Genomic DNA, 22,705 nt, shown 5'->3' on the forward strand with positions numbered 1-22,705 from the left:
TCAGTGTTTTCCATATTTGTTCTTGCAAAAACCACTGAATGCATTACAAGGAAACTTGGTGGAAGGATGTGGTATGAGTCAGGACAAAACCCATTACATTTTGGTGCTAACCTATTTTAGGGGTGGATCAAGGAATCTTTTTTTTTTTTTAACATTGCAAACAGAATTTTCGCCTGGAAATAACTCCTAGATCTAGATGAAAAAAATAAAAAATGTTCAGGTGACAGATTTTTCTGTTGTATAATTTAAATGTAGTTTTGTTGGAGTCATTCAAGTTTATATTATTATTAATATTATTCTGTTTTTATTACCTAACTATGCATTTTTGAGTAGTGTCTCCAACAAAAGTTTTTTTCACATGATTGTATGACAAAGTTCTTGAATCTCCTCTCAAGGAAGAAAAATCTCTAAGAGAAGTGTAATGATTAGCTTCTGCCACAAGAGTGAGCTCTTCACTAGCTCCTCTGCGAACTCAAATTCCTCATCGGTCTCATCAGAGGAACTACAGTCCTGAACAACATCTTGCTCTCAGAGATAAACTCTGCTCCCTCACATCAACAGTCCTCGGAGGCTCATTCCAACAAGAAAACACTAATTAGTGTTTGGATTCAACGGGATGATTTAAGGAGTCAAAAAGAAGGCCATTAGATTAGGGTTAAGAACCCTTGTCTGAACGTGGTAGCCATTAAATAATGAAACAGGAAAACAACACAGGAAAGATTAAAAACAAACTAGCAGGGGTGAAGCAGGCCAGGCACTGAGTGCTGCGGAACCAGCAGTCAAATCCATGTCAGGTGACGTAAGCTTTATGGATGGCAACAAGTCCTGAGCAACAAAACACTGTGAGAAAGCATGACTCACACACAGGGGCCACGCAGATACACTAAATGTGTATATAGCAGCACATTGCAACCATGAGGCAAAAGGTGTTGTCAGCTGGCGTACGTGAAGGTGAAGTGAATCTTTAAGTGGAAGTGAAGTGAAAGTGAAATGATTACATCAGAGCGAGCCCTTTAGATTTATGCGCCGATAAGTCTGTAACGACAGAGCGATTTGTCAAAGGCGGCGCTGAGGCCAGTGTGGTCCATCACAGAGATTAAGTCGAGTCAGACAGGACCAGAGGCCCAGACCTTCCCGGGGGAAGCAGACTGCTTTGTGGGGTGAGATGTGAGGGGCCTCGGGGTCCGACCACTGGGAGCCAGGTGACGGAGCTGTTAAAAAAGCCTCACTGACAAGGGCGGAAACACGGCTTAAACAGCAAGAAGCCACGTGTATCCACAGAATCAGTAAGTATAGACGGGTACCATCATCTGATGTTAACAAAAGTATAGGCAAATAGACAAAAAACTAGTCAGACAAACCGTGAATGACATAGTCAGTTATTTTTTCCCCGCAGCTGTGGAACAATTGCGTCTCTGATTCAGTGGCTGTGGGGTTTGTTTGAAATTTACGTCTGTGCTGCGCGATGCACACGGAGCCGGACTTATTGGTGATCAGTGGAGCAAACCACTGGAAAGCTCTTCAAAAGAAACCACAACAAAACCCCAGAGGAATCTTTAGAAAACAGTGCAGAACTGCGCTTTTGTTCGTGTGTACGGGTCGTGTCCGGACTTGCGATGCGTTTGCCCAGCTTTTCTCGGATTCATAATTTCGAGAGCACTTTGCTGTACTTCTTGTCTTTCGTTAATCAAAGAATGGGGGTGTCGGTATATCCAGCGTTGTAAATTATAAGACCATCGTCTTGCCCTGCAGTCTAGAGTTTTCTCTTTGTGATGACTGTTGGATTTCTTTAAAAGTGTAAGAAACTTTTGCAGCCGTTTGAGAAAAGATAAAACACTTGCAGAGATTTCAAAGGAAACTCTAGGAACAGTCGTTGAAGTGTTGTACGTTTGAAGTCCGTTCCTACATTCAACTCTATGCTCACCAGGCTAGAAACAGACACAGCGAATGGACTCCGAAAAGTATTTTTCTACCCAATGAAGCACAACACAAAAAGCCCTACAGAAAATCATTTCGAGCCAAATTGGAAACAGACAAAAAAAAAGCTGAAGAAACAGAGAAAGGGGGACAGGAAATGACACGTGTGACACCGTTCCCCTTCATACCTGGCTCGCAGCCAGGAAGTCCCTCCTCTGCGACACTCGATACGGGGCCCTCCTGCCTTGACGTTTAGGGGACCTCTGGGAATCTGGCCACAACTCATTTATATACATCCCGATCAAAAACGCAGACAATTCGCAGTTTCTTTAGAAAGGCCCATTAGTATTTAGAGGAGAGCTCTGGTGTGCACACTCAGGCTCATTGTTCCTATTCTCACTGTGGATTAGACCAACTGAGCAGTCACAGAGACTGAAGCAAAATAGGCCCTAATCTCTACAGTGGCTGGTTCACTCAATGGATTGTATGCATGAATTAAATCAGGAGTAATTGATGAGGTGAACCTTTCCCATGGGACACTTTGACTCGGTTTCTATCAGGGAGCATGGGAGTATAGTGGACCCTGGTCAAATCTCATTTAAACCTGCAATAAATACTTTTTTGCCACTTGGGGACGGCAGAAATTGAGCTGTAAACACATCACTGGCACAAATTTAACCTTTTAAATGAATCTTTTCATTAAGTGAGCAAACTGTTACAACATCCAGCAGTTACGGATCATTCGTTTGGTGAGTGGGTTCCTGGCCACTAGAGAAATAACTTTTCCTTTCTGTCAGAAAGTTTAGCTTTATTTAAATGTTTAGTTTTACTTTTGTTTCGTGTTGGCTTGTTGTCATGAGAAGGTGGACGGCAAAGTTACAATGATTATTTAGGAACAATGTAAATGATGGGGATATATATATATTTTTTTTTTCCAGCTTCCTACCACAGTCCAAAGATATGCAGATTGGGGTGAGCTTCATTGGAGACAGTAGGTGTGAATGAGAGTGTGAATGGTTGTTTGTCTCTGTATGTTTGTCGTCTTGTTTTGTTTATTGTGCAGTTGTCGGTTTTTGTATTATATATAAGTATTGTATAAAATAAAAGCTTTGTGGAGCTGCAGGGAAGAGTCTGGTGACCTTTCTGTCACGTCTTTAACACCTGATTATATGCAAGCGTGTTGTGACGGTTGCACCTCAGGCGATTCCCTGTGAGACAGATTCCCCTCTCTTCTGTTTTTAATGTGGAGGCATGCAGGGACACGGCTGATACCAGTAAGGCCTCTATTATATTTGTGTAAGTGTGTGAATGTGTTATTGTAAATTTCAGATTAAACGAGAGCAGATGATTTTCACCTGCCGTGGGAATCTCAACTGATTGCAACTGTGTTTTTTTTTTTTACCGTGAGAACTCATCTTCAGTCGAGACACTGGATTCTGGATATTTTGCGTGCACATTCATGATCACACGCACACATTGTACTTGCTAAGGGGAAATAAATACACACTTGACTTTGCATGGTCCTTAAAATAAAGTGACCAGATCAGTCTTTCGAGGCAAAAGGGTTGGCATTTTTAAAACCCGCTGCATTCCTGGAATCTAAATAATTCTAGTCTTTATGTGACACGTCATGCATGTGCTCAGTTACATGTGAGAGTATACTTAGTACACTCTGCATTCAAGTGTCCAGTGCATGCCTCTTTGTAGCGTAGTGTATGTGTGTGCGTGTAAAAAGGGGTGTGGGGACCGACGGAAAATCCAAGCTGACCACAGGAATGTCTCAGCAACACGTGCATCAGGTTCCCTCGGCCACGGCTAGAAAACTGACAGTGTTCTTTCATCGACACCTCACAAATTCACCCACTGCAGGGCAGGAAGGGCTAGTGCACACCAGGCAGGGGACAGATCCGAGACCAGCCTGAGCTCTGTACATGCACCAGGACCCTCCAGCTGATGCACACAAGTATTAGAAAGGCTATACTTGTGAGGACATTCACTCTCGGCTGTAAAAACTTGGCCTAGACACCACGCACTTAATTATTAAATATTAAAACAGAAGGAAATAACTCCCTATTATGTAAAAGTGTTGCTGAGAACCATTGCTGCAGTCTCGTTGGTCCATGGCCAGCTGCCTCCAGTACTCGACACTCTTCGATCTTTCTACTGAAAGCTGAATTTTTTATTTCTAGACCTAATCTGTATTAATGTTATGATATTTAGATCAAAGGAGCAAGCTAGAGTATGATTTTCCTTCTTCCTGCCTCTTTCATCGATCATAGCATGTGTGTATTGCTTTGTTTTGTAAAATAGTTTTGGCTGAAACTAAACTTGCTACTTTTTAAAACGTATAGTAAGGAGGTCACCGAGGTCTGCGTTAGTTTGTTTGCAGGAATATGCAAAAACTACAGGATGGATTCACACGAAACTTGGTGGAAGATTAATTTAGGTCAGGGAAGAAAAATGAACAAGAAAAGGCTCCTTTTTGACGTTTTCACAGATTTTGGACAGAATAATTCATGGATTTTGAGTAAAAACATCTGGCATATTTAGTCAACTGATATATAAATATAAACACAATGCAAAATAAAAGTGTGTGCAATTTAGGTTGTTGCTGATGTTGTGATTACAGAGTTAATGTTAAATAAAAGTGACGCGGAACGAGGCGAAACACTTGACTCATGGGGGAAACGTCACATCCTGTTTTACACACACACACACACACACACACACACACACACACACACACACACACACACACACACACACACACACACACACACACACACACACACACACACACACACACACACACACACACACACACACACACGTTAGCCAGTCTACAGACACACAGCCCTCCCTCTCCCCTTTAACTGCAGCGTGGGGCCCCCGTGGTCTGCATACCTTAATAACTCAACTCACATGGTCCAAAAGTCCAAAGGAAAGCCGTGCAATACTTAATTACACCCAGTCAGACTCAAGCCAGTATGACATTCTGGCCTTGGCTGCCGACATGGCCTCCTGAGCTCTCAGGGTCTCTGCTGAGGAGTGGGCTCGTGCTTGTGGCTGGATATTGATTTGCCATCAAATCTGGACCAGGTATTGATAGAATCATCTTTGTAGCACTGTAATATTTTTAGAAAGTGTGTTTTCATCCACTGTCTTCTAATCTGTGTGTGTCCTTCTTAAATTCCATTCCTACATTAAACAATTCCCTCTGCCGACTGTACTAAATACCTTATACTCAAATTGTATTTCCGCAGCTCTTTTACCGTGTAAAACTCACGCAGAGATCAAAAATGGCCATGTGGTAATTTAAGTATGCCTCCAAATGGCGTGTACTGATAACTGTGAGATGCATTGCCCTCAGTGTGATGCTACAGGGGTAAACAACTCTGCAGGCCACATGTAGCATACTGAGTTTGTGATGTATTTACACTAAATCAGGTCTCTAATTGGAATCATAATCAGATTGAAATATTAGGTAAGCATCAGGCTGCCACGGCCTCTCACCCTCCAGCGACAACATGTGTACAACATTTTTAAAGAGACAAGAATGTGTTTAACGCATTTCTGTACTGAATAAATGTTTAGTTATTTATCATCAGCATTTAGGAAGTTAATGTTTTGCCAATGTAACAAACAGTGATCTCAAATGCATGAAACCTTTATGATGTAGTTGACACCAAACACACCTAAAAATTATATCCATGAGATTAATTTCTTAAAACGATGTTTTGTGCAAGATCATACAGCCAGTATCATAACCACTTCTCCGTACTATAAATACAAATAACTGTAAATGCCTCATAATTATAGGGAATTACAATGAAACATTTCACTTCTTGTTTCAGCTGAGGGTCTGTTTATGAAACCAGCTGGCCCATGCATTAGTGTTTCAAACCATAAACATCTGTGGCATTGATTTCATTAATGTCCATATGAGAGTACATTTTCTTTTGGGCACTGGGACCCAGATGAAAAGTAGATAAAGGATAAAACGTAAGTTTATTACACTGGGTGGTTTTTCTATTGGCATCACAACATGGTGACCACATGTGGTGCTTTATCAAAAGCCACAGTTTACAGCTGTAGTTTCATTACAAGTGCTATGGTTTTACATATAGTGAGGACCCACAGACTGTAGATAAAGATAGACGACATGACAGCTCATGGTATTTTTACTTAATTTCTGGATAGTGGAAGGAAGTGGAGACATGTCATCCATCTTTATATACAGTCTATCTTAGGGCCTCACTGTGGCAGTTTATTTTAAATACATTCCAACATCTATCAGTGATGAAAATAATTTTAAAAGTAATGAATCTATTTAAATCACAGGACTAAACATGTCCTCTGTATCTCTATATAACATTTTCTAAAACTATCAAATATTTTTGTCAGGCTAAAACCTGTTCTGTATCTCTACATGATTATGTGAAATAAAAAAAATACACCTACTGCAAAATAAACCCGATCAATCAAAAGACAGAGACAATAATGAACTGTTGCTTGAAAACAAAAGTCTCACCAGGTATCTCTCATCATCTTTCATCCCTGGCGTGCGGATGAGGTGGTTCTGCTCGCCCCTCCAGTCACCAAAGCGACGGAAGAAGTAGTTGGAGAGGAACCGGTTGATGGGATCCCGGATTATGTTGATATAGACAGGCTGCTCTATCCTGAACCTGATGGAGGCAAATGAAAACGTACGTTAGCGCCGTCTGCCCGTATGAACCTACATATGAAATGAATCACACTGGGAGTTCATGTGTTTACTGCACCTGGTGAAGTTGAGGAAGTGAACATGCCGTGTGTAGAGGAACGGCTGAGGGATATTGCTGATGTTCTTCATGAGATCCACCTGAAATTCAACAAACACACCACACACAGGAATCACGTGATTAGAGAGAGTGAAACACTGTAAATATGGGCAACCAACTGAGATGAGGGCAGATCCAGCCTTCATTACTACTGCATACATTCATGGTAGAAATCAAATTAAATTCATTAACCCTTGAGCGTCCCCAATGAGAGGAAGTGTTTTTCTTATTTTCCACTACAAAAAAATAATACAGCAAAGAAACATAATCCCTGACAAAGAAATTCCCTTATCAATAAATACAGGCAAAATAATGTTTTAATATAAAACAATGTTGGGAAAAATCTGTGAAAAAATGTAAAGAAACCTGCCCTTTGTTGAAATGTTAAATAAAGTGATAAAAAAAAATACTGGAACTGCTCCGTGATCGTGATCCACACCAAAATTTCATGCGTTCTTTCCTGACCCACAACACATCCTTCCACCAAGTTTAGTAGTAATCTGTCCAGCAGGTTTTTGTGTAATCTTGTTTACGAACAAACATACAATCCCACCAACAAACAAATTGACAAAGAGCTGCTTTAGGTGTCGTCAAATAGAAACAAAGATATACACGTCGAGTGTTGAAATGAGCACATGGATAAAAAGTACTTTGTCTGTAGATTAACCTGGCACCTTGATTTGGATTGCATAATCCCACATCGCAGACTGGCTTCACCACAATTTCCATCTTTGCCTTGAGTACAAAAACTAGAGTAAAATAATATTATTGTTCTGTTCATCTGGCAATAGTCACCACCACAGCTCGTTCCCCCTCGGTCATGTCACACACAGGAAAGCCAACATTTAAAATGCCGTTATTCCAGCTCTGTTCTTCCTCTGCAGAAAAAAAACTAACTTCCTAAAGGCTTTCCAGGTCTGCATGGAGAGTCAGGCTTACAGTGGCCAAAACAAACGTGAGGTATCACGGCAGGACAACATTCAGATTCAACAGAGCATCAGCTGCCGATGAAACCTTGACTCTAAGAGCACAGACAGAGGAAAACTTTCAGAGGAAATTGATGTAATCTGTCGCTTGGTAAAGTGGCGGTTCTTAACACAAACAACAACAGACACAACAAGTTCTTCTCTCTTTCCTTCTTTCTTTTTAATTTGATGTCAAGAGTAAATCATAAAAATGAGGTAAAACATCCACGTTAAAAATTGGGGTGACACTTACAGACAGCATCTTTAAAATACTAGCATTTCGCTGTATGGTTTATTATTGTCATCACTCAAAGATTACAACTCTATGCACCATGAACTCTTTCTGAACGCTGTCCAACTTTATTTCATTTCCCTTCATATCTGATTCTGAGGCTGGTATTCTGTGCTATCCTGGTGAATCACACTTTGTGCAGCTCTGAGACCTCTCTGGCAAAAGCCATTGATCCGCAGAGGAACTTCTTTGAATGTGCTGCTCTTATAAACTGCGCACAGGCACCTGTTACGTCACAGCCGGACTATTTGGACAGCAACAGTAATATGTATACTTGTTTATGTACACAGGGCAGTTAATCTGAGGCCCCAGTCAGATTCAGGCTTCACACCCTCCCTCTCCTCTATAAACTCAGTAGATTTCCACTCGCTCTGCTTGCACTTTCTGTGGACGTCTCCTGCTGCACAGTGTAAATTCAAAAACTTTCATTAGTGCTGCACACTTTATTCCACCACCCAGTCCGCACTCTGTCTGCAGCAATCCATTTTAAAAAGAAGTTCAGACTGAGAATAAACTCTCACCCATTAGTCGAGACCAATTAGCCAAGAGCTAACCTCTGATGCCCCCCCACCCCCACTCAGGTCGACGTGCAGACGCTGAGCACATTTGATGCATGTGCCCCCCCCCCCGTTTACCAAGCAGGGCTGCAGGGAGACAGAGGGAAGGTGGTGGAGGACAGTCTGAGATTCCTGGCATACCTGCCACCTCCCCGACCCCCGTCTCCCCCTAAGCCCCCGCGGTGTCCTCACAGGGTTCAGAAAGGGAAGCGGAGGAAAAGGAGCAACAACCACAGAACACAGCTCTGACCCACAGACTGTATATAAAGAGCTCTGACCCCGCACTCAACTTTGTTTCTATGAGTCGCATTGAAAAACCAATGAGCCTGAACAACCGACACCTGTAGAGACAAACATGGCGGTCAGACTCCAGGTCTCGGGTTAGGCTCGTGTCCTCACATTAAACTCTTGATTGATTTCTAAAGACCGAGGATTGTTTGTCACCTGCCTCCTCTCTGCTGCACGTGAGCTCCGCTGTCAAACCCGGAAGTGCCAAACCTGTGCTGGAGGGTACCATCTGATTATGAACAGGGGTTACCCCGGGGGGAAGGCACCAAGTATGGAAGAGTTGGAGGGGGGGGGTTGAGTGTCAGTGGAACAATCCTGTTTGAATTGGTTTTGAGAACTTATATGGAGCCACATGGGTGTTTGGTAAGTTTGTTATATAAAAGAGAATATTATTTTGTGTGCACCAAGTGTAATCTCCCTTTTTTTGGGAGTTTGACTTTTTATTTTTGTAGTTTTGTTACCAGTATTATTTTCTTTAAATATTTATATTTTTCCATCTGTCCTTATTTTCTTTAAAATCAGGCCTGCACTGTAAATATTGCTGCAGGGGGAATTAAGCTGCAACTAAAAAATAAATACATTCAGTCTGAATAACTGGGTTTGTCTCAGTGTTTGTGCCATAACCGCTTGGGCCGACCCTACAGACTCCAATTGAATATTTGGTAAGTGACCAAAATCAGCTTCTAAATCCACTTTCAGACATATACTCCGGAAAATGTCCAGAAAAATTTGGACCAGACTTTTTCAGGGGTTTCCCTTTAACGTATGAAGAACACTGCAGAAGACGGTCCAGGTCAGATCCATTTGCAACAACGGGGAAATGTCGGGAACGTTCAGATGAGAGGTGGCGCCTGCGAAGAGCCGTAATCACTTGCCAACCTTGCAACTTGTTAGAGAATTTCAGTGCTGGCTTTTTTCGCAAATGCTCTCAAATCTCATAGAACCCTGAGATACTTGTATTCTTCCAGTTATGCGTTTGTTGTGTGTTAGAAACGTCATTAACACCTCCTCTCATTTACTGTGAATCTTCTCACATGGGCTCATTCATAAACATTTTCAGGATATTTTACGGGCAAAAAAAGTTGCAGAAAATGTCTGGAGCAACTGATGTAGACTCTCAAATAATGTCTGGAAAATGCCCAGACCTCAGTTCATGTCTATTTCAGTGAAGCTGTTGAGATGCTTCAGGGTAAGAAGTAAATAGAGTATTTGCTTATATGGGCCCAGACACTTTTTGCAGTTTGTGTATCTGTGGCTGAGTGATGCAGATAAACACATGGTCCACGGCTGCAGAGCATCTGTCTGCTGGTTCATATTTTTGGAGGCCACAGAATCCCACATTAACACAGACATACCAACAATGAAGATGCTGTCTTTCTGTCCCTGAGGGTCTTTTTTTTTTTCCCCAGTTTTCAGGAAATGTCTTAAACTTCTCTATCCCACTAAGCTCGTTTCCCCAGTGCTGAAAGGTACAGATGGGTCACTGCAAAGTTCCAAGAAGTTCCAAGCGAGGCACCTCCTCTTTTTGGGCAAACCACAAACAAGACATCAACCCCGGGCAAACCCATTAGTGGACAACTGGGAGAGCGGGCAGGAAGATGGTCCACTAACTGTACCCCTGAGCCATAACCACGGCTGATGAGAACAGCATTTCTAAACTTAGGTGACGCACGTCTGAATCTGCATAAGTCAACACGCAGAGAACTACACGAAGACAGACACAGAATCACTCACAGACACAAGCACAGACGTACACTCTTTAAACCTGGCCCCCTTGCACAGACACTGGAATGCACACTGTTTCTGAGGAGCGCTGCTTGGGACCATTCACAGAGATGTTTTATGTCCAGAAAATGAATGAGTGTAATGGTGTTCTGCCACTGTGTGTGCAGCCAGCGATTCAGGGTTTTGATGAATGAGTAAACAAGAAGCTGTTTCAATATTGACTCTAAACATTTACATCAAATCGGTCAGTAATGGCCTGCACATTTTTAGCTCCTGCTGACCGTTCACAAACTGTTAGCAGCAGCTTATCCCACAAGGATCCTGTCAATATAGCGCGATGTGAGGATGTGAGTCATCGGTGCATTACTCCCACACAAACAGTTAGTCACTTTCTCACCCCGGTGATACGTTGCGTTAATGGGAAATGTCAATGACAGGAGTGTATGTGAGGAAGCAAATGTTACAGACACCTCAAGCAGTTACACACAGCTTAGAAGTGCACACGTCTTTCTGCGTATACTACTTTTTTGTATTAGATAACATTTCAAAGGAAAATATTGCGTTTTAAGTTTACTGATCTATGTGATGCACGGTAACAGATAAAACTCACAAATATATAAGATAGTTAAAACCCCATTTCCTCAACAAACTCCACCCAATTATGGACAGTTTAGACTGAGGTCCATTTGTGCAGATAGTAAAAGACAACATGATGGAACATTATTGGTTTAAAAGGTGCACATTATGAGAATCTTTAATATTTGCTTTGTACTGATTATACTCCAAGAGGCCATGGTTCTTGTTTACGAGTGAGGGGAAGATGGAGAGCGGGACAAGTGGGTCGGTGCAGCATCAGCAATAATGCTGGCGTTGCATCGTTGTACCAGACCATGGTGAAGAGGGAACTGAGAACAAGGCAAAGCTTGTAATTTACCGGTCGAACAGAGATCCAGGTGCCTTCTGTTACAGGTTTACCGGGGACGCCAAACCAGGAGGTGGCCAAGAACCTGCTGGAAAGTTTGGCTCTGTAGAGGGAAGTCTGGAATACCCTACTTGGCTGACTCCCTCTGTGACCCAATCTTAATGAAGTGGAAGACAAGGGATGGATGACTATACTTCCAATCCTCGACCTACATGCAAGTAAAGTTTGAATGAGCAACATTTAAACAATGAACAATGTCTGCTCATTGTGGTGTTTCCACTGAATACACCTCAGCACAGCTCACAGTTGCTCCCAAAGTGCTGAGCCCAAGTCATCTGGTCATGTTTTCATCAACACGCACAAAATCCTTTTCCAATGCAGTTGGAAAATTCTTCACTTCCGTTGTGTTTATTTAATGAATATTTAAAAAATCTGTGGGGTTTGTGGGAAGAGTCAGAAGAGAAAGATTAAGAGTGCTCAGTCGCTAAAATGAGGAGTGTAGATATGCTTTATACTCATTAGCATTTGCGTTGGCATTCCCACTGGCACCTCTTTGTCTCTCTATTTTTCTTTTTTAAGCAGTTTTCCCTCTACAAAGCCAACGCTCATGTCCTCCAGATATTCCAGGAAATAATAAAGGAGGTTCCTCATCCTTTTTTTCACCCTGAGTGAAAGACAAACAGTACGAGTGCCTGCTGCTGTCGTGTTCACTGCAACCTCAGAGTTAAGAGCACAATAGAAATCGAATATGCTTTTTCCCTACATACGCTAAGTGTTACCTTCAGTTTGGACTTTTTACAGCAGCCATCTGCTTTAAATCTGATTGTTAAAATTAAAGTTCAGAGGTTTAAGCCCGGCTGAGCGTTATTATGTATTTTACAGAGATGATTAATGCATAAAGTGTTGAATGCGGAAAGACGTTGAGATTCCAGAGAAAATGCTTGATTTCCACAGCAAAAATTCAAACGTCACGTCCTGCCTCCTGCATGCAGGCGCCACCTCTCACCTGAATGTTCTGAACACGTCTGACCGAGACAATCTCCTGCTGCACTCCTTAAATGTGAAGGACAAACATTTTCCGGCATTCATGTCTGAAAACGTGTTATGTGTAACAAGATTTCTTTATTTTCATGTCGATCAAACCACTGATTAAAGACGAAAGGTCATGAAAAGACCACACCCTCCCATTCATTGAACTGTTACCATCATCTCGTTGGCCGTACCTGTTCATGTTTCGTGAGGCGCGTTTTATTGTGGATGTCAGAGGAGACCAGGTTGAACTGGTGTTTCTCAGCCAGTAGCCTCAGTAAGATGACCACCGTCCGGCTGCCGCACTTCCCCACGCGGTTGTAGACCACCTGGCTGGGGAACGGGAGGACCTGCAAACACACACGCAAACATGTTATACAAATGTTGCTGAAGTGCGTTGTTATCATAGTGCATTTTTTGAACACAGGAAGAGTGGAGTCACAAAGTGTTGGAAGGGAAACCAAGAGGAATATACGAGGTTAAAATCTCAGTTATCTGACTGTCTCTTTCTTTAGCTTTTGACCTCTGTTAAAAGTCTCTCTAGGGCTGCCCTCTGTTGACCTGACCACACACACACACACACTAACACACACACACACACACACACACACACACAGCATGCATTCTTTCGTTTTCTCTGCTCTTCTCAGCTCCATGAGTCAGACTGCGGTGACTTCAGCAAGTGATAATGACGCAACTTTTTAGTGCGCAACACACACACACACCTCATGAGTCACCAGTTAAACAAGAAGCATGATTCAGACCCTGAAAAGAAGTGGATGCGATTGTGTAAACACTGATTTGTTATGTAAATCTCATGTTTGTAGGAAAGAAGAATTTGGGGATGACATCCAAATTCAATGAAACTCATTTTTAGCACAAGGGCAGCAAGAATGCACTAATTTGGCAATTACCCCTGAGGGCCCATGAGGTTTGCAGAAGTGTGCCGCCCCCCCCCCAAAAGAATGAAGACTATCCGAGCGAATTTACCGAGCGAGCAAGAGCGACAATAAATGGAGAGCAGTTAAATTAATTAATGGGAGAGAAGAAGACTTTAAGTTCTCTTAATTGACATTTGGAAGATTGTTTCTCCCACATAGCAAAGAAAGATCCCTTCTGTTGAAAACATTTCCCCTTCTTCTTCTTCTGCCTTCCAGTAAATAAGACTGGGGGGAGGGGGGAATGCAGCAGCGATGAATTCTCAGCATGGAATAGTCATTGAACTTTTTCCCAGGGGCGCAGGGGTCTGAGTGACTGAACCAACCGGTTAATTGGCTCATGGGGGGGTCGGCGAGTTTATGAACAATTTGGATCGTTTTCTAGGTGAGTGAACGACTGATTGGCTTCACTGACTTTTACAGGATGAATTTGACCTCCAAACTGCTTGTTTCTCCCTCGACTGTGATTTAAAGTGCGTTCACATTTAGTTAACGTCAGGGCTCACACACACACACACAGGCTGATTTGTTCCTATCTCACCCAAGAACAGCCTCAAAACAGCAATGGACTTCTTGATTCAAGAAAGAAAAAGGGGGAAGAAGAAGAGGAGCGATTTGGAAGACAAACAGCAGGGAAGAGAGGTATGACTATTTATCTCATGACAGGTCATCACTGTCTTCTTTTCCCGTAATCCCATTTCCGGCTTGCTTTTCCCAGAATCACAGGGTTTACCTGGATGTCATTAGAGGCTGAACTTGGTTTGACACAAGATGCACGTGTGTGCAGTTTCCCCGGGAGGAAGCAGTGTGAACTGGTAAAAATAATTTCCAAGTGAAATACGTGCTTATACAAGCTTCTACAAGTTTTGTTGACAGATGTGCTTCAGCTCGTGTCACTCGCTGGAACATCATCGGCCAAGCGTTTCTTATTAAAAAAATTTAAAAATTCTCCCTTGTGTTTCTTTTTCCACATTCTAATCGATAAGAGCACTTTTGTAGATTAGACTCTAATGGCGTTCAAAAAGAAAAAAGAAATAAACTACTGGTCAGCGTTTGTAATTTCACCCAGTTTTGGGAAATGATGCAACATTCCTCAGTGTTTCAAAGTAAATACAGACATCTTAGCGTTTCACAATGTGGCAGACAGCAGCATCACTGGTTAAGTGGAAACACAACAAATGGAGACACAGCTATAATATGAAGATTCAAGTGTTTTCAGTGGAATCATCTGCAGCATTTTTTATTATGACAGAATCTCTACTACTCTTGTATTAAACCGAATATAGGAGGCATCATTTCATGAGGGAATAGGCCACACCCTTCAAGTTTTATTACTTTAAGTATACTTTAAAGCAAAAACGTACTTCTATTCAAGAAGAAGAGCTATTGCGCTACATTTCCTTGAGTACATTTTCATCTATTTAGTTCTGCCTCCACCACTGCTTAATAGTCTGGTGTTGTATAATACAAGATAAACATCAGAGTTGCCATCAAAAGTCCAGCCAGCACTGATATCACCGACAGGACAATCTCTCACTGTTGTTGTTTCCAAAAGATCTTAGGCTTCTGATGCACGCTGTGAGAAATGTTTGCAGTGTCGGCACATGATTGTGTCATTAGTCCATCCACAGCATTAAAAAAAAACGATTGTGTAACAGCGCTGTTTTCCACCGTGTCTGAACTGGGCGCTCCTACTCCCGAGAGTCAGGCTGTTGTTGTGGTATTTACAGATCTGATGGTGGCGAGCCAAAACCAAGTCGACTCTGACCGACACAAGTCGTCCTGCACCTTTACTCTCTCTCTCCCGCTCTCCTCCACTTCTATCTTCAAGTCTATTTTAACACCCTGCACCACAACCTTCATGCTGCTTTGAGACATTTTCAGATATGATATTAGTTCAACAAACATACGCAAATGATTGCCTCTGTCTAGTGGCCTGACCACCCGTCTCTGAAGAGAGCGAGCTGAATCCTACTTTCAATCGTATAACAGCAAGTTTCAGAGCATGTCCTGGTTTGCACACATCGCGACCACCTCGCACACACTCATCCATCTTCCTCCTGCAGGTCCTGGAAAACCACACCAGCACCGCTAACCTGCGCTCTGCCTGGGAAACGACACTCTTCTGGTTTGAGTTAAACCCTACTCTGGGTTCATCGCTCTCGACTGTGAACTGCTCATCCCATGCTGAGTGGAGAACAGCATGTTAAGGTTTCAGTCAGGGTACAGTGCAGATTCTCAGCATTTCCTGTTATTCATTTTCTATCAGTTCGTCTCTGCTCCCACCCGCAGAAGGAGCGAGAGTCTGTAGTTTCCATGCGAGTGCATTTTTTGTCAATTAAGATGAATTCATTTTCATTGCTTGAAAGAAAATGGGAAACTGACATCACAAGGACATATTCTGTCTTGCTTATTAGTGCATTTTAATATTTCAGTGCAAATGTCTTTGTTTTTGCCTTTTGATTTCATTGGATATGGAAAAATAACTGATTTATTTTAAAGATCTTAAACGCTGTTAAAGTGAAAGTGAAAACAAACTAACTAACCAACAAACAAACGGACAGGGGGTGACAACATCCTCCTTAGCTGAGGTAATGAAAACACATCTCCTGACATTGCCTCAAGAATGTTAATGCACAGACAAAATTTAATCTATTGTGGCTAGAAACAGTTTCGTGTGTAGTGCAATTAAGAAATGAACAAAAACATGTCAGAAAATGTTCCTTATAAAAAGATATATTTAAAAACATATATATAAAAATGCAGACATTCTTGCAACTGCTTCCATACACATAAAGCCTCTTAAAACTTTATTCTGAGAGCTCTGTGGTTTTTCCACGCGCTCTCATTTATGTTGAGCTTTCAACTCACTTTCTAATCTTTCCCTACATTTACCAGAAGCCCAGGCCTCAGTGTGCACATGTAACGCCACCACCCCTCTGCAGAAACATTCTCAAACAAAATGATAATGAGAGATGTGGCTGGTGAAGCGTTTGACACAGACGAGGCACCGGCATCTTCTGTCTGGAAGATGAGACGGGATGGGAGCAGCTGATGTATCATCAATGCCTCAGCCTATAGTCGGTGTCAATGGAGGCTGTGTGTAGTTAGTAATGTCTGAAAAGATAATGTAGCTGCAGCAGTCAAACGTTATGTGAAAGAGCCAGAGGGAAAGGACAGAGAAGACAGAAGAGTTTATTGATTTCAAACTTGGGAACTTGATGGGGTGGCCATGAAACCGGAGGTAAAAAAGAATATTAAACTAGAATATTAGAGCCCATAATTCTGACAAGTCTAAATCCCCTTAAACTCAATAAAGCTGCACCAAATTTCAGTTCCCAAAACAAATCTGATGATGGTAAAAATGTCAAAAAACACCATCTCATAATGTTAAATAAAGTGCTAAAAAATCCATACACAGCAAAAATTGAATGGGTTTTTCCCTGACTCATACAGCATCCTTCTACCAAGTTCAATGGAAATCGGTTCAGTAGTTTTTACGTAATGCTGCTCACAACCACAACAACGAACACTAATGAAAACAAAACCTCCTCTGTGAAGGAAACACAGCTTGCTGCTGCTCGTGAAGCTTATTGTGGTGAAACTCTGGTATTTACCTGAATGAAATCCAGATGAATGTATCAACAATTTTTAACAACTCAGTTTTACACTGAGTACATCTCTGCTTTTGACACACAGCACTATTCTTTAATTATGAAACAACAATTTCAGAGGAACATGTTTTATTCAAACACTAAAAAACCCTGCAAGTCAATTAATCTTTATCACTCCCTTGTGCTTCTTGGAGACTTTCCTCCTCCATTAAAATCCCACTATTCGGAGTCAAAATTAATTCCAGAGCTTCTGTGTTTGTATAACAATGTAAATATTCAGAAGTCAGTCGCCTCAGGACACAGTCAAGCTGCTGCACTCCCAACTTTATCTGCAGCAGGGAATGGAAATCAATTTAGATTTATTTAACTTTATTTTCATTAAATCATTGCAGGCACTGTAGGAAAAAGTTTGGCAACTTACAGAAGTAAAGTGAGACTGAGAAGTAAAGTGGGACATGTTAAGTTCAAAATAAAAGTTTGTTTCAGACGGTGATTTTCCCTGAAAGATAATGGTGGTATCAAATTCCAGTGATGTCCAGCATGGTTTGGTTCATCTAAATAACACTCCACTGTTATCTGTGTGGAACAAGCACTGTGGTTACTTGGTTTGGCTTGGTGGCCAGAACAGGCTTTTCAAAGTAAACACATAACTCTGCAATAAAGCCGTCATGTGACCCGCTGCAACTGAATCCAAACAGCTGCTCATGACGGCCACAAACAAACCTGCAAGTCTAACGTTAGGTATGTGCTAAATGCTACGATCATTGACTCCTTGAGACAAAACTGAAAAGTACAAAAAAGAGGAGGAGGATTAAATAGGTTGGAAATGAGGTGAAAATGAGGTGGTGATTGATTAAAGGACGAGATAATGAACAAGGGTCGGACGGAGGAAGAAAGCAGCTGTCAGAGCAGAGAGGAGAGATAGTCGTGCAGCTGGATGAACACAAGGCTCCTGTGTGTGTGTGTGTGTGTGTGTGTGTGTGTGTGTGTGTGTGTGTGTGTGAGAAACTGCTCAGAGCATTACTGTAGCACTAAAGCCGAGTCTAGTTGCTATTTAGAGTGAGTTTGTAAGCAGCTCCTTTACACAGACCTAACCCTTATCCTGACTGGACTGAACTGGCTTAGGAAACACAGGGCAGCACATCAGAGAGAGAGAGAGAGAGATACTGATGAAAAAGGAAATACTTACTCTTGGAACAGTGGGTCCGTGGTCATCCAGGTACGTGGATTCACCTGCAAAAGGAGTATATGTATTAGGGTTATGAAATATGACCAATAATCAACTACTTGGCTGAAAGAGTCACTAACCACATTAATGAATTATGTTCAAAACCAGTTAGGTCATAGTAGCACAATGAAGTAGGTAAGTTTTCACTGCTGTGTGAAAAACATAATTCACCTCGAGACCTCGGCACAACAACGGCCCCCTCACCCTCACCCTCCATCTCCTGCCACCCAAAGAAAACAGTGTAGCTCTCCCACTTAGCGAGACCATGTCATTACGAGTGCTGCAGCCCATTTATACAATATATATATATATCCAACCCTGCATGTGAAGCTGTTTTATGTGGAAATAATGGGGGTCATTCAACGCTGCTCCACACTGAGGGTGCCTGTGCCCCCGCTTCCCTAAATCCAAGCTCGGGCCTCAACACAGCGGACTTTTTCTTTGGCTGCCCGTCCAGACACACAGAGACGCATCACTTCCCATCACATTTACAACCTTCAGGTGGTACGCCCAGAGAGAGAGAGAGAGGGAGAGACAAATTGGACAGCATAGGGGGAATAACGCTATAAAGAGAGGAAATACTACATAACAGAACAGACTCTCTTTGTGTGTCTGAAATGTGAGCCAACACAAGAAATGCAAGATATGTCGCATGGACACACACACACACACACATGCACACGCCCACACACACATTCATTTCCCACATATATCCTTTGAGCTGGAAGTGTGTTGTGCAACTTTGGAAGTAGTGTTTATACTTTAGATAGTGGTGTGTACGCTTTGAGTAATTAGCCTTACACTGATCCAATCTGCCTCAGCTCGGCTCTGCTGCAAAATCTCTCAAACACACACACACACACACACAGACACACACACAGTTTCTGTATGTGGCTTCATATTGTGGCTTATTAATTCATCAGGCGCTGGGTGTATAAATACCGACACAGCTGCACTTTGCCCAACCCCAGGAGCTTTTTTTTCACACTCTCTCTTTCTGAGCATCTGTCTCAGTCTCTCTTTCATGACTTCACACAGTTTTCCCGAGGAATGCCGAAAGAGAGTCGAGGGCATGTGTTTGCAGCTCCTCTCTGAGGCACTCCAGGTCATGGCAGGGCGAGGATGCAGAGAGGCAAACATCTCTGTGCCTTCCTCCGTCATCCATCACAGACAACCGCTCCCCACTGACCCACTCTGACCTCCTACCCCTCCCCACCTCCCGTGTGTGCTTCTCATTAGCGTTTTTTTTTTTTTTTGATGGAGGATTGGAACAAATTTTTTCCAGGGCACGAGGCTCGTAAAGGCTGACAGCTGCCCTCCACCCCCACTACAGAGAGAGAGAGGAAAATTAACTCAGCCACTGTACATTATACTGTACTCTTCTACCTCAATGTCCCCCTGATCCCCTGTTAGAGGTCGATGAGGAGGACGAGGCTCTAATGGGACTTTGGCTTGACTAAGAAATATCTGGATTCCATAAATGACACTAAGCCCATTTAAATTCACATCATACTCTGTGGCTGCAATGGCGACTTCACTCTACATCTTAACATCCTCCACTGAATTCACAAGAATGCTCGTTTAACTCTTTACCTGTTTCTTTACACTGCATGTGCACACAAATGAAGTCACACAATTGTTATAAAAACAATACAAACCTATGTATAACCATAACACCAGGAATCTCCACATGGCAGTGAATATAAAAGAAGAAGCTACAAGAACTTTAAATACAATCAAGAGATAATATAAGATTAAACTCATTATTTTAAGCAGCCTCCAGACGTCCTTCATTCAGGACCCAGGCGCCGATGAGTACCCTGACCAGTGTCACGACAACACTGCTTTCCAGACACCTGTCAGAGTATAACACTAAGTAAAGAAACCTATTTGAAACACTAAAAGCCAAACGTTATCTGTCTCTGAACAGAGATTATAAATTGGCAGAAGACCTCTAACTTGTCAGAGAGAGAAAGCACAGACAGATCCTATCAAGCTTCGGCTCAGTGACCACAAACTGGCAATCGAACGAGGAAAAAAAATCCCGGCAACCAACAGAAAACAGCACACGAGGAAGTCACACAATATAACAACGTGACACAACCTGAGGGGACAGCAAATGACCTACACACGCACACAAGTTTGTATGGTTGATACATAATTATCCATCCTGGTGTTCTGGTGGCTTTTGGCGCCTCAACACATGACTTTGCCACTTCATGTTGACTTTTCATTGTTTCCTCACCCGTGTGTTTGCATCCTGTCAAGAAAAAACCACGGGTCATGAAAGGTCAAGTAGAGAAATGCTTAAGTGGGGGAGGGCAAAGGGCCCCCTTGAGAAGTTCAGGAAGAATTCACAAATTAAATGAAGGTCATTGCTCCCTTTGAACACATCCTCAAGTTGTATTGTATGGTATCCTGTGTGTGTGTGTGTGAGACTAGGGTAGAAACTAACTGGAGTGTGTGTGTATATGCATCAGCATGTAGCTGATCGGTTAATTGGATTACCTAGTCACAAGATCCATGAACTTGCCTCTCATTAAGAACGCCTCTGTGACCGTTCTGATGCACAATTTTCTTATCAATAATGCAAAATGAACGACATGTATAATTAACATGAAAAGAACTGTGGTGCTGTTAGATACAATCTCTGCCGTGTACTGATGACACCAATTTGTAAGTGGACGTCCCTCCTACCACCAGAACAGATTTGTCTTTGCCGGATTCAGAAAATTGTGTAAGAAAGAAAAACTTTGATCTGCATAATTGGAAGTCTCTGAAATCAACACCTCATGATTTTCTGGTGTTAATACTATACGTCCTCAAGCTGAGATCTTCAGCCGAGTGATTTATTCAGCAGAACAAACTGTGAAACTGAGAAGCTGATTATTGTCATGATTGCTTTTTTCTCTGCATGGTTCAAAAACACAACAGGAACTAATTAGTCAAAATCTGTTGAAGACGCACAAACAAAGATTTTCCCACAAGTTTTAGGACAATAAAATACACAACACAGCAATAAATCATCCATAACTTTAATATGTGGACAAAATGATGACTGTGAATCATGCATTAGCTTAAGCATTCAATTAAACATTATAGTCAAACCTAATCTAACACACACACACACACACACGCGCACACACACACACACACGCACACGCACACACACACACACACACACACACACACACACATATGCACACACATATGCACACACAAGTATATCCGCTGTCCCTGTCCAGTATCTTGTTAAAGCAAATTAACACCCACATCAATTAGTCACCTCATTAGTTGACTCAATTTCTTTTTCTCTAGTGAAAACGGAGTCATTTGATGTTGCTGAATTACGCCTGATGAACACTAGAGGGTTTTCAAATTAGATTTTAAAGATGTGGGAGACCGCTGACATAACGACAGAGTTAACTGATTTTTTATCTTTTGTTCATGAGTAAAAGGCACTTGCTGTACGATCCAGTCGAGACGCAGGACCACACACTTGGTGTTTAAACACATGATGTGTGAGTGGCGACTTCAGAATAAATAATACATGTTTTGCGTTGATAATAAAAGAAAAATAACAGGCACTCATACCGTTACAATTCCACCTGTCACGGGAGACAAGTCTTATTTTGATGACGCTTCTGCAGATCGCCCTCATTAGCTATTGCAGGTTTTTGCTCAGTCGCTCAATCTGATTTCCTTTACTTTTTCATTTTGAATAGTAATACTGTGATTATCATCGGATGGTTGTTTTTCCAACAAATGAAACAGTGGTGTGTTAATGAATAGAACATTGGAAATATTCCGTACAGATAGATTCTCTGGGATGGAGAAAACAGAGATATGTAAGTGATGAAAATATCAATATGTCATAGATTTCTATCTACATTTCCAGACCAGGCTTTGACCATTCCAGAATAATTCCTCCATGTGGAATTCTCCCCTTGGTGTTGGCCTGCGTCAGGAATGCTACAGTAAGTTCAGAAACTTCATAAACATGCATTTAGAGCGCAGACCGTTTCATTTGCTTTGTGAAATTGGCGACCGAGCTAAGTAGAGCTTAGGAAAGAACACATCCCAGAATAGGCCGAGGTGGGAGCGGAAAACCACACAGGAATGGCTGTTGAGCGGAGCGCCAAGAGGACGGGAGCAGGGCTGAAGTCAGAGGGGCCTTTCGCTTTGCTGTGGGACACGACTCCCGAGCAAAAGATGGAAGGTTTCAGAGCCGCTGCCATGGAATGTTCTGCAAGTATGTGAGAGGAGATTGCACGATTTTCAGTCTGTGAAGACTGAACTTTCTCCTCCTTGACCGCATCCTGCCGTAGTTTCTTTATGTACCACAGACGGAAATGAGAGTATCAAAGGTTGGTGTTTGCTTCATGTCCTTACTGACAGTGCTGCAGGGAT

General features: G+C 42.2%; 1 protein-coding gene across 2 annotated transcripts in view; it reads right to left on the reverse strand.

Annotated features, from left to right (window-relative positions):
* Positions 1 to 22,705, reverse strand: part of usta (uronyl 2-sulfotransferase a) — a 49,464-nt gene that overhangs the window by 2,386 nt on the left and 24,373 nt on the right. For both annotated transcript variants that reach the window (XM_020097724.2, XM_069515479.1), the window contains 4 exons: positions 18,257 to 18,300; positions 12,710 to 12,865; positions 6,699 to 6,778; positions 6,449 to 6,602 (listed from right to left, as the gene is read on the reverse strand). In XM_020097724.2, the coding sequence (XP_019953283.2) occupies positions 6,449 to 6,602; positions 6,699 to 6,778; positions 12,710 to 12,865; positions 18,257 to 18,300 (434 nt within the window). The remainder of the gene's footprint in view (positions 1 to 6,448; positions 6,603 to 6,698; positions 6,779 to 12,709; positions 12,866 to 18,256; positions 18,301 to 22,705) is intronic.

This window comes from Paralichthys olivaceus, chromosome 19 (assembly GCF_024713975.1).
Source record: "Paralichthys olivaceus isolate ysfri-2021 chromosome 19, ASM2471397v2, whole genome shotgun sequence".
NCBI classification, from domain to species: domain Eukaryota; kingdom Metazoa; phylum Chordata; class Actinopteri; order Pleuronectiformes; family Paralichthyidae; genus Paralichthys; species Paralichthys olivaceus.